Source organism: Plutella xylostella, chromosome 19 (assembly GCF_932276165.1).
Source record: "Plutella xylostella chromosome 19, ilPluXylo3.1, whole genome shotgun sequence".
Classification (NCBI taxonomy): Eukaryota; Metazoa; Arthropoda; class Insecta; order Lepidoptera; family Plutellidae; genus Plutella; species Plutella xylostella.
In genome coordinates, this window is record NC_063999.1 from 7,876,465 (window position 1) to 7,895,287 (window position 18,823).

General features: G+C 35.9%; 1 protein-coding gene across 6 annotated transcripts in view; it reads right to left on the reverse strand.

The window, feature by feature from the left end:
* LOC105387961 (hillarin) overlaps window positions 1-18,823 on the reverse strand; it is a 52,208-nt gene that overhangs the window by 15,034 nt on the left and 18,351 nt on the right. For all 6 annotated transcript variants that reach the window (XM_038105853.2, XM_038105855.2, XM_038105851.2 and 3 more), the window contains exon 4: window positions 12,695-12,882. In XM_038105853.2, coding sequence (XP_037961781.1) covers window positions 12,695-12,882 — 188 coding nt within the window. The remainder of the gene's footprint in view (window positions 1-12,694; window positions 12,883-18,823) is intronic.

Consider the following 18,823-nt stretch of genomic DNA (forward strand, 5'->3'; position numbering starts at 1 on the left):
TCAGGCAAAACATGACCTATAACGACTGAGGGGCCGAGCCATTGCCAGGTGTCTACTAAGTTCTCCGAAGACAGCTGGCATTGGCCCTGTCCTTGTTAAGTTTGTTGCCATTACTAATGTAAGTGTGACTCTGAAAACCATTAATTTAAAAAAAAAGGAAAAAAAAAAGAAAAAAAAAAATAATAAAAAAAATTCTTGTATAATGAGATACACGGCTGGGGGTTTTTAGTCGGTTAACGCCCGACACTACCTGGGTCCTCTTCCCAGGTGTCCATGTGGATTTTCCCCCAGCAGTGGAAAAAAAAAGGGAAAAAAGAAAAAGAAAAAAAAAGGAACAATATATATATAAAAGATAGAATATATATACCTATATATAAATGAAACTTCCTTACCGAGTAGAAAGTAGATAAAAGAATTAAAAACTATCTCATAAAAATTACCACTCTTCAAAAGGCACGGACATAAAGTCTGTGGAGTGATAACAATTTCAAAAAAAAACAAAAAAAAGAAGTGACTGTTTGGTCCAAAAATATCACTGGTGTACTTAGTACATATGACAAAATTCCACATTATCCACATATAACTACCATTACAGCCGTTTCCAGTTTCTCCAAATTCGAAAGTATTCCCGCCGCTTCTTGTCGCGTTACAGGCTTTTTAGTAATATCATATTTGATTGATTTCAAAGGGGAACACCCAAATATTCCGAAAAACTTTTTTCCGAATTTGAAAACACCGAATATGTAATTTACGAAATATTGCAATACCGATTTTTTAAAATGCCGAATTCTAAAAATCACGTAAATTATAATTTCGAATATAATATTCACGAAGATTTGTTATTACGATTGTCAAATACACGAACGTTAAAAAATACGATTACTTAAGCATACGAAAAATAAAATACCGATTTATTATAATCACGAAAAATTCAAATCCTGATCGAAAATGTGATAATTCGTGATTTTGACAAAAAAAACATAAACGTCTTAAAAACCTTAGACCCAAAACCTAAAGATAGGTGCGACGACGAGCAAAGCGAGGAGGAGCGTGTTAGGTGCACATAGATATCGAAAAACAAAGCGGAGCGTTTCAAATATAGAGCAAAACAATAGCTCGGAATTTTATGGTGTTTAACCTTAAAAACCTTAGGACCTAAACCTAAAGATAGGTGCGACGACGAGCAAAGCGAGGAGGAGCGTGTTAGGTGCACATAGATATTGAAAAACAAAGCGGAGCGCAGCGAAGCGGAGCGGAGCGTTTCAAATATAGAGTAAAAATATGGTAAATAGAAAACTATTTGTAGTATTTGTTGTTAAATAACACAACAAAGCAATAAAATTGCTCGGATTTTTACGGTGTTTAACCTTAAAAACCTTAGGACCTAAATATAAAGATAGGTGCGACGACGAGCAAAGGGAGGAGGAGCGTGTTAGGTGCACATAGATATCGAAAAACAAAGCGGAGCGCAGCGAAGCGGAGCGGAGCGTTTCACATAATGTAGCTTAAAAAATATTGTTAAATTGTATACGGATTATGCTGTTAATAAACACTATTCTTAATAACTATTTCTTGTTAACTAAGATACATTCAGGAATTTGTATTTTCGGAATATTAAAACTTCGGGATTCGTAATTTTAACAATTCGATATAATAAAAAGTCATACTTTTAAAACATCGAAATAATAATATACGGAAAATTGACTTTCGTCATTTTAATAAATCTGTTGTTTGAAATTTCGTTTATTAACTATTCGTGATTTTCGTTATTCGGAAACTTAAAATTCGGGATTGTGAATTATTCGGAATTATGAAATTCGTAATTTTAAAAATCGTTATTTTTCATAGTTAGTAGTAGTAAAAATCGTTATGTTACGTTTCATATTCGTAAAAAAGTAATTCGGATTTATGTAGTGTACCCATTTCAAAGAATATGCATGCCAAGAATCTCTTTAACTATTACATGCTTCTTTTCTGGCTGACCATCGTCTCAAATTTACTCTATTCCGGGCTTTCCCGAATTCACTCATATATTTAAGCCAGCGTTGTGTCGAGTTTACAAAAAAAAATTCCTGAAGCAGCATGAAAAAGCGTCAATCTTGGCTAGTTTAAGACGTGACATAAGTTATGCATCGCGCTCACTCACATCGCGCAGCCTCAAGAGCGAGCGCGACGACGTAGAACTTTTGTCACGACTTAAATGCGCCCCGTACTAGCCCTTCTGAGCCTGATTCAGCAGCCACAGTTGCCACTAAATTCAAAGAATATAGGTATATACTGATTATATGACAGTGCGTTTATTTATATGTAGATTGTGTACACGTAAATTTATATTTAAAAATCACAATCTGTAAAATAAAAATGCTAAATTTGCCGCCCCTTTAAATCTGCCGCCCTAGGCACTGGCCTTTTTGGCCTATAGGTAAATCCGCCACTGGCAAGAAGGGTATAATAAGCCGAAAGGGGGTAACTCTGGTGGTCATTCTGAACAACTATAGATCTACGACTTTTGAAAACTTGCGAAAAAATATATTTTTATCCATAGAAACTTTGTGGCAAACACTTGTCGTACCTGCGAATTTTTACTTATATTTTATCATGATTTTAGCTGAATAAGCATAGGGTATGCAGGCAGAACTGCACGAAGCAACTCTGAAAGTTAGCCTGAAGAAGAAGAAATTATTCACGTTCACTAGGAGAAAAACACTTAAATTTTCGGCGTAGGCCCGTGACTTGAGATAGGCTCATGATGATAATAGACGCCTCTTTGGCACGAGTCCATTCACAAATCACGTACCTTTTACTATTTCAATAGAAATATGGAGCACAAACGAAACGGTTAGTGTCGAATTCATGTCACGAAACTGCCTAACTTATGGTAATGTTGGAACGCTAGGAATGTCTTACGAAACGCGTGTCATACAGAATGCTTTTGTATGTGTAACATTCGGCTAAAGAATTACTTACATGCTTTCGGTTTTACTAGTTATTCCAATTTGGTACATGATTGTGCTGAATGAATTTGGGCAAATCACGCGAGGTTAGTGAAAGAGCTCTGTATCTATTAAGATTTACGTAGTATGGATACATACATAGGTACTGTTAAGTAAATAATATGAAAGGTCATCTGAAATTACGTTTAATTAACAAAATTTGCTATAGGTACGTGGACCGAAATTCACGACTTTTTTTTATGGCTACCGGATTCCAGGAAACAGTACCGACCAGCGGGCTTGACTTGAGGGTGTACTTGGTCTCCACTTGAAAACTATTGCTGATCATAATCATCAGTCATCTAGTTAGAGACCGTTTCGCCGAATAATACATCAGTTCTGTCAATACCATTATTACATTGGAATAAGGTTAGCTCTTGTTTGTTTCAGATATTTTATTTCATGAAACACTATCAGTTCTTTGGCAGATATCAGTTACAACTTTAGCTTGTACATTTCTACGTATACTTTTATTTATTTATTTATTTAATAACTTAAAACCTATCATTACAGCTACTCCAATGCGATAGGCAAGCAAACAGTTAGTATATACTTAAGTCTATGATGTATACATATATGCATAATAGGCTGCTATGACTATGCCAGATTCTGTGCTAATGTCTGCGGATGACTGAACTACACTAGAAGACACATGACACATTACTATGACTATAGCCAACTTATAAAAAGACGTTCCCATCAGGCGCCGCGTACAGTTACGTCCGCTACGTTCACACGCGAGTTGCGTCTACTTCGTCATCAGATAAATACTTATTTACCACTTTATATACTATACTTATGCTTACTAAATATTTAGGCACTCTTCGCTGTCCTAGAGGTTGAGGAAGACTATAAGTGGTGAACTACGTACAAAGTTTAGGCTTACTTTAGTATAGGTTTAAATTAGTTTTGGTGAATTGAGAGGATTCCGTTTTCTTTCAGTTATTTTCATTTCGTTCTTAAAACCTCGATGACAAACGGCCAGAGATTGTCTGGCAATAGATGGTCACAGTTTCCGATTTACTATTATAGGTAAAGAACACTAAAAACTAGCTGGAAACACATTCAAGCTGCTATTTTCCTGAATTCGTTATATTCATAATAAAGTCTTTAATGGAAACAAATTAACTTTGGGCACATTTTCCCACTAGCAGTATTAAAATTAATCTTACAGTTATTTTTAAAAGGCAGCCTCGTATCGTGAGAATATGGATCTTTTGAAGATGTTCTCCAAACTCATTGAAGGTTATGAGGTCAACTCATAATTTTATTGAAGTGCCAAGACGTTTCCTGTGAAAAAGTTTGTAAACCATTGAGATTTTATCAAGTACGTATTATATTTAGTCAAGTTAAGGCACTGATGAATGATAGTGATAAGTGTACATGTCAGTTTATGAATCTTCAGCAGTTTTTAAGACATTACGGCGTTCGATTTAGGAACAATAAGTCTCTAATGTGGTATACTTAGTTAGGCCCGATTATATTCTTACTGTCTCCTTTAATATTCACATGATCTAGGTAAGTAAGTACCTAAGTGCGTAACCGATCCGATACTTACCGCGTTTCTACGAATCTCTGTAGATATCAATCAGCCGTACCTTTCACTGTTTAGGTTATGAAGTTAGCTAGGTAGTATGAATATAGTGGTTTCAGTTCATTATAATTATCTTTATTAATTGTGTCCACTCTTACACTTACTTCACATCCACATGATTCACACAGTAATGATTGCGTTTGTTTTTATTTTATACAAGTAGGTAATAATCGTACGTATCGTGGGATTGAAGCCCACAGTTTCCGGTCTAAAAGCCAATATTCCGATTCTACATTGCTCAGAAGAAGGCGTCACATTATGTAAGTTTCCAAACTCGTTCTTCGACCTCGTTCCGTTGCACTTTACCGGTTTTTTTTCTTGTAAAGTGTGTTTCTAAAATAGTATTTTTGAAAAGAGGAAACGGGACAGAGCAAATTTCTTAATCATTAATACATTATGTCATAATTTTGACCCTAATTAATTTATGATCGATGGATAACCGTAATGGTTTTAAGCTTGGATTGAACTCTCGTCCAGTGTTATAATAATTAATGATGTTATATTACTCCATATTAAATTGAAATTGTAAATAATAATTATATCAGAGCCTTATAACAGCTGAGATTGTCACCATGTATACTAACAGTAGTTTAATTGTTCCTAAACTATGGATCTTAACAGAAATAAAAATAATAATTAACTGTCCACTATTATTGTTTATGATGGCGGCACAGCCACATAAACTTGGCTGCAAGTAATAAAATAAGCTTGGATCCACTAATGTGTAAATCCTTTGATATATTGAATCCATGCTTAAATACTAGAAGTCAACACCAATGTATGGCCGCGCCATGAAACTTGAACGGCATCCAGTTTTCTCCCGTTCACAGCCAACGCGAGGAAGTTATTATTCTGAGTGTTCGGCATAGATGTCGCTGTTGTGTGGGACGTCACGTCACTCACTCGCTGACAGGTCATAGCCGGCGCTTGCGCATTGAATTATACATTAGCACGGGGGTGAAAACTGGTGCACGGGACAGCATAATAAATATACATTACATGAATAATTATTAACAGGATATGCTGCTTAGTGCTTATGATATACCTATATATTTATAGTTAAACCAAAAATAGTAAAAAATTGCTTTAAAAAAATGCAGTGAGCTTTAGTGCAGTCCAACTATTTAGATCAAAGCCTTATACTTATTGAAGCACTGATAGCTAAATTATGGGCCAAAGACTTTGGTATTTTAATTTTTTATATTCATTTGCACTCACGGGCAATTTAAAGGTTCCACTGAGAAAAGCACCAAATTATTTCTAAACGGAAAAGGCTATCTTAATGCCGTCTTCTGCAACATTGAAGTGCATTTAACAGAGCATCAGGATATTACCAACTAAAATCGGTAATATTTTGTTCCAATTTTAAATAAAATCTTTGAAAAAATCGGGGTCGTTTGTTGTCGGAATTTTGTGAGTGGAACTTTTTTATTGCCCGGCAGTGTATAAATTATGTACATGATAAAGGGTTTTCAGAATTGGTCAGTTTAAGCGACCAGAACTACAATAATTTATGTTACTATGGTAATTACACTGGCCATATTTACTAGAGATCTCTGTTTAAACCTGCGTGATGGTATATTTCTCATGCAACAGTCTAACCATACCGTCTATAACAGTATACTACGGTCTACTATACAACTAGTAGATAGTTATCACGAATCCCGTAAAAGGGCCCCCCACATTTTGCTTGTCATTGTAATTTGGTTTACTGAGCAATAGAGATAGGATATAATTTTGCTTAGGGCTGATATGTATGGGGTAGGTACTAATAATAGATATAAAGATTCCCGTGAGCATCGCTTCGCCAAAGGTTTTCCCGTGGGAAATTCGACATTTATATAAGTTTCATAAGACCTGCTAGATTTAATTTGTATACTTTGATACAATTCGTCAACATTAGGCGAGGAATTAAAATAACGGTTCAATTCAAATTGTAGAGTCATAATGGTAAAAAAATAATATCGTAGGCACAAGTCAACAAAACAACGTTAACGAGTTGATTTTAGTTTGAAAATTTCATTATAGGTACATAAGTAAGTATTACATTTTATTTTTGTATACGTACCATCATTCACCTACGGGCAATAAAAAAGTTCCACTCACAAAATGCCAACACCAAACGACCCCAATTTTTTCAAACATTTAATTTAAAGTTTGAACAAAATACTAGGTACCGTTTTTAGTTGGTAATATCCTAATGCTCTGTTAAATGTACTTTAAAGTTGCAGGAGGCGAAGCTAGCCTTTTCAGTTTAGGAGTTATTTGGTGCTTGCTTTGAACCTTTTCATTGCCCGTGAGTGTATTATATATAATATATGATAGGTTACAAATTAGTGTGTTTTTTAATTTAAAGTTTGACTTTCATAGGTAGGCCCCAAGGCCCCAAGGTTCCGTGTTTGCATGTTTTTTGTTTCACCTATCTACGTACTTATATAATATACAGGGTGTCCCAAAAGTCAACGTCATCCCTTAAAGGGCTGATAGGTCAGCTCATGAGAGGCCAGAATATCACAATATGACCTTAGTAAAAACTCGATAATTTTCGAGATATTGGCACTTTTAAAAATTTGCTGAAAATCGACACCTTGGATCAGTTTTTTGCGTGCCGCCGGTACAAAAATCCATATTGTTAGAATTTGTTTGGTGTTACATCACCCTGTATAGCCCTGCTATTGATCGCAGTCAAAATAAATATCGAGTAATGCTGTATGTTTAAAAAAAACACGGTTTTCAAAGTCATAAAAGGTAATCGTATTTTTTTATAAACAACTTTGACTCTACATACTGTAAAAATAATAATTAAAAAAATTAAAAAACCGACTTCAAAAAACCACTAAAATGTAAGAAATAATTTAAGGTTTACACAAATTCTACTCGTATGAGATAGTACAAATATACCTAAGCAGGAACTGTTCTTTTTTGATGTTGGTGCGGTGACAAAGTAATCTGAAGAAATATGGCACCAACTTCAAAAAAGAACAGTTCCTGCTTAGGTATATTTGTACTATCTCATACGAGTAGAATTTGTGTAAACCTTAAATTATTTCTTACATTTTAGTGGTTTTTTGAAGTCGGTTTTTTAATTTTTTTAATTATTATTTTATTTAATAGTTTTTAGTTTATTTGTAATAATTTTCAATCAAAAGTAAGGTGCAAATGATACCAAAAAGTCCTACTAATCAATACGAATCATTCAAGCCTAAACACGAAGTAGTTGCTATATACCGTTGAGGAGTTCCCCTGACTGCCTTCCGTTTCCATCATCAGATCAGCTCAAGGTCACCATCATATTTTTTTGTTATAAGAACTATATTTACGTTCTTAATTTCATTAGAATCGGTTAATGTGTGCCCAAAATGGAAATTCATACCCTGTTTTTACCCCTTTACCCACCCTTGGGGGTGAGATAAAATTCTGAAAAAAAAATGGGACCACCTGGAAGCTCAACCCAATACAACAAAAAAAGAATTTTCAAAATCGGTTCATAAACGGCGGAGTAATCGGTGAACATACATAAAAAAAAATATAAAAAAAAAAAAGATCCCGACGAATTGAGAACCTCCTCCTTTTTTTGAAGTCGGTTAAAAAAAATATACCACGCAAACCTGGTACCTTATTTGAAAAGATTGCTCATTTAATGCAGTTTCCAAAATGGTATAAAACGTTGCTATTGTTTCAATTAACAAAAAAGTTATTGCTATTTTAGTACAAAACGACCTCGATCTAAAATTGTTTGAAAGAAATTTATCTGACTGAATTTATTAAGGGTAAGTCATGTTGGAATGAGTAAAAGTAAAATAGGTGGTGTGGCCGGGAGTGGGAAAAGAGACAACGTTGTCACAGTTAGTAAAAAAAACGCATTTTGAGTATCTTTCTCGAAAAAAGTGGACTATAGCAACTCCACATTCCCCATAAATGTAGCGCATGGTAACGTACATTCCTGAGTAGTGCTAATGTGTGATGTTGTACAAGTAAAACGCTTACACATGTACATTGTACACCCACAGTATCCCAAAAAGGGACAGATCAGTTTGTCATTAACATTACCTCTAATTACTTGTTATTTATTTTAAAGTTATTGTTTAACAAAACCAAACTCTCAAAATTATGATTATGACCATTAATGAGTATTATTTATTGCTGATTATGTACTTAATATAATAATGTGGTGATATAATTTTGAGAAATAAAAATAAAAGTCCATAAATGTTTGTTTTTTTTAAATAAGGTGTAAAAAACGCAAAATATGTTTTATAAGAGTTTGGTAAGTTTTTTCTTAGCTATTTTTGCGTCATCTATGTTGCCACGGCTGACCGCACCACCTTTTTTACTTTTACTCATTCCAACATGACTTACCCTTAATAAATTCAGTCAGATAAATTTCCTTCAAACAATTTTACATCGAGGTCGTTTTGTATTAAAATAGCAATAACTTTTTTGTTAATTGAAACAATAGCAACGTTTCATACCATTTTGGAAACTGCATTAAATGAGCAATCTTTTCAAATAAGGTGCCAGGTTTGCGTGGTATATTTTTTTTACAGTATGTAGAGTCAAAGTTGTTTATAAAAAATACGATTACCTTTTATGACTTTGAAAACCGTGTTTTTTTTAAACATACAGCATTACTCGTTATTTATTTTGACTGCGATCAATAGCAGGGCTATACAGGGTGATGCAACACCAAACAAATTCTAACAATATGGATTTTTGTACCGGCGGCACGCAAAAAACTGATCCAAGGTGTCGATTTTCAGCAAATTTATAAAAGTGTAAATATCTCAAAAATTATCGAGTTTTTACTAAAGTTATATTATGATATTCTGACCTCTCATGAGCTGACCTATTAGCCCTTTAAGGGATGACGTTGACTTTTGGGACACCCTGTATATTATTTAAGTTTTTATTACGGTACCTGTTTTAGACGGCGAATTGTTAACTTGACCTTAACCATCAACAGTACACCTTTACTACCAGTACCAGTAATTATTACAATTTACGCAAATGTTAGTGTTGCTAATAAAAATCCGGATCGGGTAAAAAAAGACACAAATCTAATCAGATTTAGCTGAAGAATGCATTGTTATCAGCGCATCAGGATCTAAAATCGGTTGAAGTCGCACGTCACATATCAAAAGCGCTAATTGGAGTCTCCGTGCCGCCGGTTGTGGTCCAAGTCACAGGGGGTTAGTTTAGTATACGGATCCAACATTACCTTAAGGTTAATTCATTATTTATTAATTTTGACGGTCGAATGGCGTAGTGGTTAGTGGCCTTGACTGCTATGCCGAAAGTCCCAGCTTCGATTCCCGGCTGGGGCAGATATTAATTTGTTTAAAGACATATTTGTACTCGGGTCTTGGGTGTTGATATTTATATAATACCAGCTGTTCCCGCGCGCTTCGCCTTATAAACTTTTCCCGTGGGAATTTCGGGATAAAAAGTAGCCTATGTTCTTTCCCAGGGTCTAGACCGTATGTATACCAAATTTCATTCAAATCCGTTCAGTAGTTTTGGCGTGAAAGAGTAACAGACAGAGAGACAGACAGACAGACAGACACAGTTACTTTCGCATTTATAATATTAGTTAGGATTTAATATGTCTATGTATTTGTGTAGATATATCAGTTGTCCGATACCCATAACACAGGCTCTGCCTAGCTTGGGGTCGGATGGCCGTGTGAGAGATGTCCCCACATTTTTTTTATTTTTTTTTAAGGACCAGATAGACATACGAGTACAACCCGCGCAAAGTTTCTAGACACCTGGCTCAAAAATCTACCCCACTCCCTCTTCCCCGCGCGTGGCCCCGCTCTCGTCCTTTTGTAGCGTTAGCATAAGAATTATCAGACGATTAACAATAAATATTTTTTATCGCATACTTTTTTGTTACTACTTTAACAAGTAGGTAACAACTAGAATACTTGAATTCAATAAATCAAAAAAAATGAAAAACATAAAAAAAATTAAATTAGATTATGAAAGTTATAAAAAATATAGGTTTCAGTGTTTGGTAAAAATTTAAAGGTGGTGATATAACAAGGGCTACCACACTAGGCTAGGCCTGTGTCGTGGACAGCCAGGACTTATACTTAGGGTGTTGCAAAAAAGGTATACTAAGCCGAAACCTACAGAAACTTTGTTGGTCACGTGACTTTTTTAGTATGCAGAATGTTTTTTTGAAATTCTGATTTCAGTTTTGGGCTTAGATATGCCATGCTGCACATGTAGGTTTCGGCTTAGTATACCCTTTTTGCAACACCCTGTATAAAAAATATGTGTACATTTTATTACAATATAACAAAAGTCAGGTAAGTATGTTTTTCGCATGCGGGTTTTTGGATAACCAGAATAATTTCAAATATCGGGGCGCTACATGTATATTATGTTTACGTTCTCGCAACTATTTCTTTATAAGATTAGTTCATTAAAACTGCGCAGTATGGCGAGGTTTATTATTTTTCCGAGCTTAATATTATAAAAATACTGATAGCAAAGAGGATGAAAAGAAATAATTTTTGGTATATCGATATTACTTTTTTTGCACTCAGTACTAAAGACAAATGTCATTTAACCCAGGTGTCTAGTTATCTCGCCCGTCTTGTAAGTTCGCGTACTTTTGTGGCCCGACGACCTTTTTCGCCCGTTTATCACCATAAGTTTGCGTCGCGTATTTTACATAAAAAAAAAATCGTCGAGCTTTAAGTACACGTACTTACTCAAACGTCTATCTAACCCTTTAGGTATTACCCCTGTGGGGTCACAACCACCGAACATTAGTAAATAACAATCCTTTAACAGCGCTCGCTGACCCGGTCAAAGGGTTCAAATCTGACATATCATGTATGGATCCGACGGATGCTGGACAGGCGATCGAGAATGTTGTCGATGGTGTGGTGGTAGGTACGTACGGTAGCTGGACTTGATCGATGTAGGTATATTATGTATGTCCAGTATATCCCTGTAAATAATTGCTTTTACGGTTAAAGTTAAGACCCCTCTACACAGAATAAAAATGTGGTTTAACCTCTATCTTTGATAGTATCAGCTATCATCATATTTAATGCATAAAATAAAGGTGTAGTGAAACGATTTCCCATCAGACAGCTAGGCGCGATCAAATACAGGTTTTTATTGGAAATGTGTCGACTGAACTCGTATAGGACCTATTTGCATACTCTAGCAATTTATAAAGTTGCCGAGTTTATAGTTTCGAAATTCAAATTTGAGAAGTCAATTCAGAAGTAACGGTAAGTTTTTGTTCAATTTGAGGACGGTTGCTCCGTTATTAAACGAGAGTGCTTTAATTGGTTAAATACAAACACAGAATTCTTCCAGCTCTTGTAACTTTTAGGTAGAGCAATGAATTGTAGAGAAATAACCTCTAATATCAGCGTACTAGAATATAATTACGCAGCGTGGGACGCCCCACCTACCCGCTGGACCGACCGACCAACCTTAGGCAGGTAGCCGGTAGTGGCTGGATGAGGAAGGCCTATATATGTGGCCACTGTCCAGCAGAATTATTATCTGAAGATGATTATAATGAACCTCTAATAGGCAGAAGAAATATGGCCACTTAATCTCTCCCACCTTGAGCCACCGCCGCCGTTGCCGATACCGACTCGCGATCAGATCAGCGGCGCCAGGAATGTGAGAGGAGGCGATCAGGGGCTGATACGGGGGGAAACCTTGCGCAGACGCAGGGATACGTAGCTGTACGTATCTAATAGACAACTCCAGGTAACCAATGAAGATGTACAGAGTATTCATAAAGAATTGGATGTTATATTATGTGTCTTCTGTAATATCTCTAACTCCTCTGCCAAGCGGCGGATTAAGGCTAGATCCCTCCAGTTTTGTGGACTATTAACATGGTGTGTTTCTAAGAGTAGTGCCCAAGTTTGTGCATTACAGTATATAAAAGCACTTTCTGTTAATTTAATAAAGCAATGGGACGGGTGATGATCGAAAATATTGTGTTCTTACAGAGGGCGCGCCACCCTATAGAGCCATACTCGCACCATACAAATTCCCTATTAATAATATACTCGTAACTGTAACTTTTCCTTATAAAAATAAATAAAGGGATAAACAAACTCACCAAATAACAATCAATAGGTTTCTCCTTAGGCCGGTGGTAGGCCTTCTGCAGCTCGGTCTGCTTCAGCGCATGCGCGATGTGCAGTGCGCTGGCGTCGAACCGCCCGTACGCGAAGTCGGCGGCGTCGCGCGACACGTCGCGGGCTGGCGACGGGGCCGCGCTGCCGTTGCTCTGGCGTGTTGGCGACACTGCAGTAGAATAGGTACCATGTTATTAAGAAAGAAAGAAGGAAAGAAAAATCATTTGTTTCAAACACACACAGAAACAACATAAACATAAAAACAAAGAAAGAAAACCAAATAAAAAAATGAGCGTGAGTGTTGTTTCCCGGTGCCAAAAGGGGTTCTAGCTAGTTCACAGCAACGGCGACACTGCAGTACAATACAATATTGTTAAGTATAGAAAGGGTAGGCGAAGTCGGCGGCGTCGCGCGACACGTCGCGGGGTGGTGACGCGGCCGCGCTGCCGTTGCTCTGCCGGGTTGGCGACACTGGAGCGGAAAATTATAGAATATGAACAGGGTGTTTCAAAAAGAGTATACTAAGCCGAATTGAGGTGACTCAGGGACTCAGACTCCATCTGCAACAAAACTGCTGAACTTTTTTATTATCAGCGGCTGTTACACGGGTTCAATCATTCACAGCGCCGTATTAGGGCCGTGTAGCGGCAGCAGAGCACTAAAGTAACTTTTACTCTATCGTGTCCGTAACTATAGCTGGTTCAGGGTTTTTCACCGTCTCCAGTCAGATTAGCCGGATGCCCAAGGTGCATCAGATGTGTATAGGTAAAAAAGTACAATCGATAAGTCACTCGGAGATGCCCTTTTGTGCACTAAGGTAACTGATAGATCAGATAACTGATCTGATCTCAAAAACTGAACGTTGAAATGGCAGTTCACCGATCATATCTGTTTGAAAACCGATAATCATTAGTAGGGTTGAGTCGGGTAGACAAATTCTCGAGTGCAGTTACAATAATAACCATCTATCTACACCCATAGTTCAAACCTAAGCATGGTTGATTTCACATCGCCTATTGTCAAGTGCTTATTAATATGAAATCGTCACGTTTGGAGTGTGGTCGCGGCCTGAATGACAAACAGACGGACAGACCGGCCGGCACTGTGTAGGTCAAGATGTGTGTTGTGTACCTGTGTGCTGTGTCGATGACCTAACAACATTGTGAGTCTATGGTTTTATGGAATTTCTATGGTTCCTGGATCAGGCAAAGTCAAAGTTATGGCCTATATCCAGAATACATCTGACACATTTTATTTGTTCCCTCCTCTGAATAAAAACGGTCTAATTTTGGTTATGTTTAAGGTAACTATTTAAAAAAAAAACTTAAATAGTTTTATTTAAAAAAAGACTTGGCTACAACTACAAGTAAGTACTGATAAAACATTAGTGAACATGCAAGTAATACCTATTAAGAAAGTAAAAACCATTTTATGGTAAGTAATAAATTAATGTTGGTACCTACACCTACATGGTAAATCTTCCTTCATGATCGTGTATGGCATTAAACTTAACACAAACATAATTGAAAAGAATGACTTGGTAGGTACAATCAGCAAAATATATATTATGTATGTATGCCACACTAGCACATACACTTAATTAAATTTTATGATGCACTGAATGGGTTCTACCTTTTTTGGCATAAGATTTTTTTGCCTAATCTCGTGTTGCATAGTAACGTTTGGTCAAAGTCTCGTTACGCCGAAAATCGTATGGCATAAATCTCGTTTAGTAAAAAGTTATTTCGCATAACATTGTTTAGCCTAATAATGGTATGGCCAAATCTTGAATAGCCTAATAATGCTATGGCATAGGTTTATACAAAGTAATAATATTCGTTTGGCTTTAATTTTGACGGAGCGTCTCCCTACATAGCGCAAACTGGTGCCTTGTATTGTTTCCGCTGTTTGGAAAACGCTCCGCTCCGCTCCGCTTTGGTTTTGATGAACATGTGCACCTAACACGCTCCTCCTCGCTTTGCTCGTCGTCGCACCTATTTTTAGGTTTCGATCTCATGGGGTTTGTAATAATTATATTGGTCGTTAACTTTCGATTTTTTGATCATACAATATCGTGATTTTCGGGATGTAGGAGAAAAATACCACAATTTGTACATTTACTGCATACTTAATATATTATTTATTAAGATAACATTAGGAGAAACAAGATTATACATAGGTATAGACGAACATAAATTTGAGCAAACGAAACTTAGGTGTTTAAAGATTGTGCCTAAAGAGTTTTAGACGAAACGAGCCTTATGCCACATAAGTCTTGGCAAAGTGATGGTTCGGCCAAAAAAGTTTAGACCATACGAGTTATGCGAAATGAGTTTTGGTCAATAAAGATTATGCCAGATGAGCGGAACCCCACTGAATGACGGGTGATACGACTGATAATACGTGACATGAAAATTATATTCTATAGATATCTATTATTTTGAATGTTTTGATAAATATTATTTGATTCATATATCTGCCACCTATGAGTCTTAGGATCTAAATGTTTGCGCTGGGGTGGCATACATGTATATCTTTTGCTGCCTGTCCAAGGCAGGTACCTAATCACTTGGTTCTTAGGCTTTAGAGGTCATCATGACTTCCAAGATCCATGACAGACAAACGTTTAGGCGATTTGCCGCGATTTAATGTAATTAATTAAACATGTACTTAAATAAATTAATAAAATTGTATAACCTAATATTTGAATGGCTATTTCGCCTCTGAAAGGTACTAGTATCAGTATGAGAATATTTCAGTTAGAAAAAAATAACTTTTTGAGTTGTTTTGTGTGCCTATCCAAACTATAAATAAATTATAAATTCACAACATATCACTGGCCTGAAATTGAAAATTGTCTATGAAAATATGACCATACAACCAAACCAACTCTTCAAACAGTGTGTGACCCAGAAAGAGAGCTAATAATAAAGACCAACAGAGCCTCCGCAAGGTATTATACGACTCATTCACATTATTGCCTAATTCATGTCTCTTTTACAGGGGACACAGGTGGTTTTTAAACTAAGTTTTCCAAAAAAAACGGTGTCACGCACTTTATTATGAAACTTTCATTTTTTCTATTATTAGAAGGTGAGTTGCAGAAGGGTTTTTTTGATTGCTTATACTACAAGTATATGTATAAATAATACCTACCTCAACATAATCTAGAGTTGTATTACGTAACCTACGACGATGACCTACGTAAAATTTTGATTAACCGTAAATTTATTTTCAGATACAGTATTGTGCAAATTAATGTGAACACGAGTGAAAATTTTATAAAAATACATTTATTAGTTCTAAAATAAAAAAACAGAGATATATTAATGCAATTTAAGTTATTTTTATAGAAAATGTGTCCTCCCTGGCTTTTATAACTTCTTCAACACGTTTTGGCATAGAATCGACATGATTTTAACAGTTTCTGATATTTACTGGTCTAAAAAACTTGTATGGATTACAGCCTCAATCATTTTAGATTTTCTTGTGCAGTCCGTTTTACGAAGTCTAACTTTGACGATGGCCCACTTATTTTCAATGGGATTAAGTGCCGGTGAGTTCTCTGGCCATCCAAAGGCATGATATCTTGTTGTCTTTGAAATATTTAAGCATAATCTTGGACACGTGGAATGGAGCCGAATTTTGTTGAAAAACTTATTGACCGTTAGTATCAACTTTTCTTAGTTCAACTTGTAGTGTAAGTACTTATAGCGTTTTTAGTTCGGTCCAAACCACTTGAGAACTGCGATTAAACTTTTGCGCTTTGTCAAGAACAAGATAACCAACTGTTAATCGTTGAAAGAATTTTATTATTAGGCGGTTTGTTAGTTTGATATGGTGACCACAAAAATGCATTCGCTGCCAACTTCAAAACGTTGCTTGAACCGAACTGCGTACCTCGCTATGTTTGCCCGTTCACATTTCCCTTCGAAAAGGTGTCGAAAAGTGAGAATAAACGAATAGTCATGTTGAGCTCATCTCACCGGCTCGCACTGACCGGTCCGAGTATTTAGTGATATTAACTTACTCTAAGTTCAGCGGATATCTGAGGTCATCGGCCCCATTTCTCTTTCCAAATGCGTGTTCTTAGTATTTTTCTAAATTCCCGCCTTTTTCTTGTTTTTCGTAATTTATCATGAGCATCTGCGATTGTAGTGATTTATCGGCGTTTATTGTGGGAAAGTAATTTGCATTTAATATTAAATATTTCTATGGCACTTTTTGCTAGTAGTACCTAACCAAATGCTATAACATTTCATACACTTTAGATAGATATATTATGTACTCTTTATTTTAACACCAAAAAGAATAATAAAATTAACAAGTTGCAATTTAATTAGGGTACAAAAGGCGGTCTTATCGCTTAAAGCAATCTCTGCCAGACAATCTTTTGATTGATGGACTAAGAGATTGAAATTGTTTGCTCTGATATTTTATACAGAATGTAGTTTAATTAATATACTACACACTAAACTATAATAATTACAAATAACTTTACTACCTTTAAAAAGTTATTTGCTTTAATAATTGCGCATTTTCGTTCGCGTGTGAGGTGCGCGCACCGGTGCAGAATCCGTCTTGTTTACTATGAATTACTATGTGTTATTAACATAAAGCCTAGGTGGCTAACTGGCTAACTAGACTAGAATAATGCATCATTGTAACACTACAGAACAAGACATTACCGTTATGACCATCAGCTTAGGTAGAATAACATCATTATCTCAAAAATACAATCTCAATAGTATGAAATACAATCTCTGATTACCTCGAATGCAAATGAGTGCTGAAAACTATTTTGTACTAAACTTGCCTCTATGGTTTTTAGAGTAAATGTTAATTTATCAGTACTTAAAAAGTTTTAAAAATACCTTCATTTGGCTTACAAGATCCGGAAATCGAACCCGGGACTATTGGCGCCTCTACCACCTGCGACTGCGATCACTTCGTAGAAAAAAACTGCATTTAGATATAATATACTACCTCCAATGGTAGGTATAATATATAATGTACGTACTAAGTACATAGTTGAACTTTGCCGCCGGATACGATGTCAGTATACCCAGATAAAATACAATGCATTATTATAATTATTTCGTGTTATGAATTAATTTTTCCCATATTAATAAACTTAGTCACGACGACTATACACTGAGCACTCACTGTAGATGATACCTAAGACCTCATATATACTGTCGTGGAGTCGAACCCAATCCTCCTTACAGATGAAGCAAGTTCCACATATGAGCCACTAGCGGCTTTTGCGCTTAATTTTATTACCATGCACCTCGTTTTAGAAACTGGGCGTATACTATCAAAGTACCTTGCGTCATAAGCTAGGTCCAACCAACCCATATGGTGTTGCTACTCTCATTTTCGTACCTACAGTTCTGTAAAAGGCAATGGTCCAATGCTTACGTATTTCCTTACAGACTGGACTCTCGTAGGTATACTCTATTCACTTTAACGTGTTCCTTCGCGGTATAGTACAATAAATTAAGATTTCTAGGAACCAAGTTAGAATACGTTAGTAAATGGGCAATGTAGCTAAGCGTCGTCTTTTTGGTATATAGCCATCTCTACCATATAACTTTACGATGGATGAAACTTGAAAGCTAACTATAATCTTAGGCAAACTTAACTACAATCTTTCGGTAACTACCTACTTAAAACGCCATGAACTCATCATCACCTTTCGCAAAATATTAATAAAAATCTCAACTTTTTTATAGTAACAAGGTGAAGTGATCAAACTAGAGGTATATGACTAGCTCCAACCAAGAGTTTTGTCACCTAATAGTGTTATAGAATTTAGAAAGGGTAGTAATAAAACGAGTGACTGTAAATTACAGTTCTAAGTCTCAAAATTAATTAATTTGGGTTATAGAATTACTAAGTGAGCGACTGACTGCGAGTGACGAGAAATCAACAGAACAGCAACTTACAAACATTAATTTGAGTTACTTAAAATACAAAATGAGCAGCTTCATAATATTTGAGCGACCTAATATTTGTTCGAGTGTCAACGTTACGTCCTGCATTTTTTTCAATATTTGGCAAATGTATTTTTTATACTGAGCGGCATTTTATCTTAAGTGAAGTGTTTC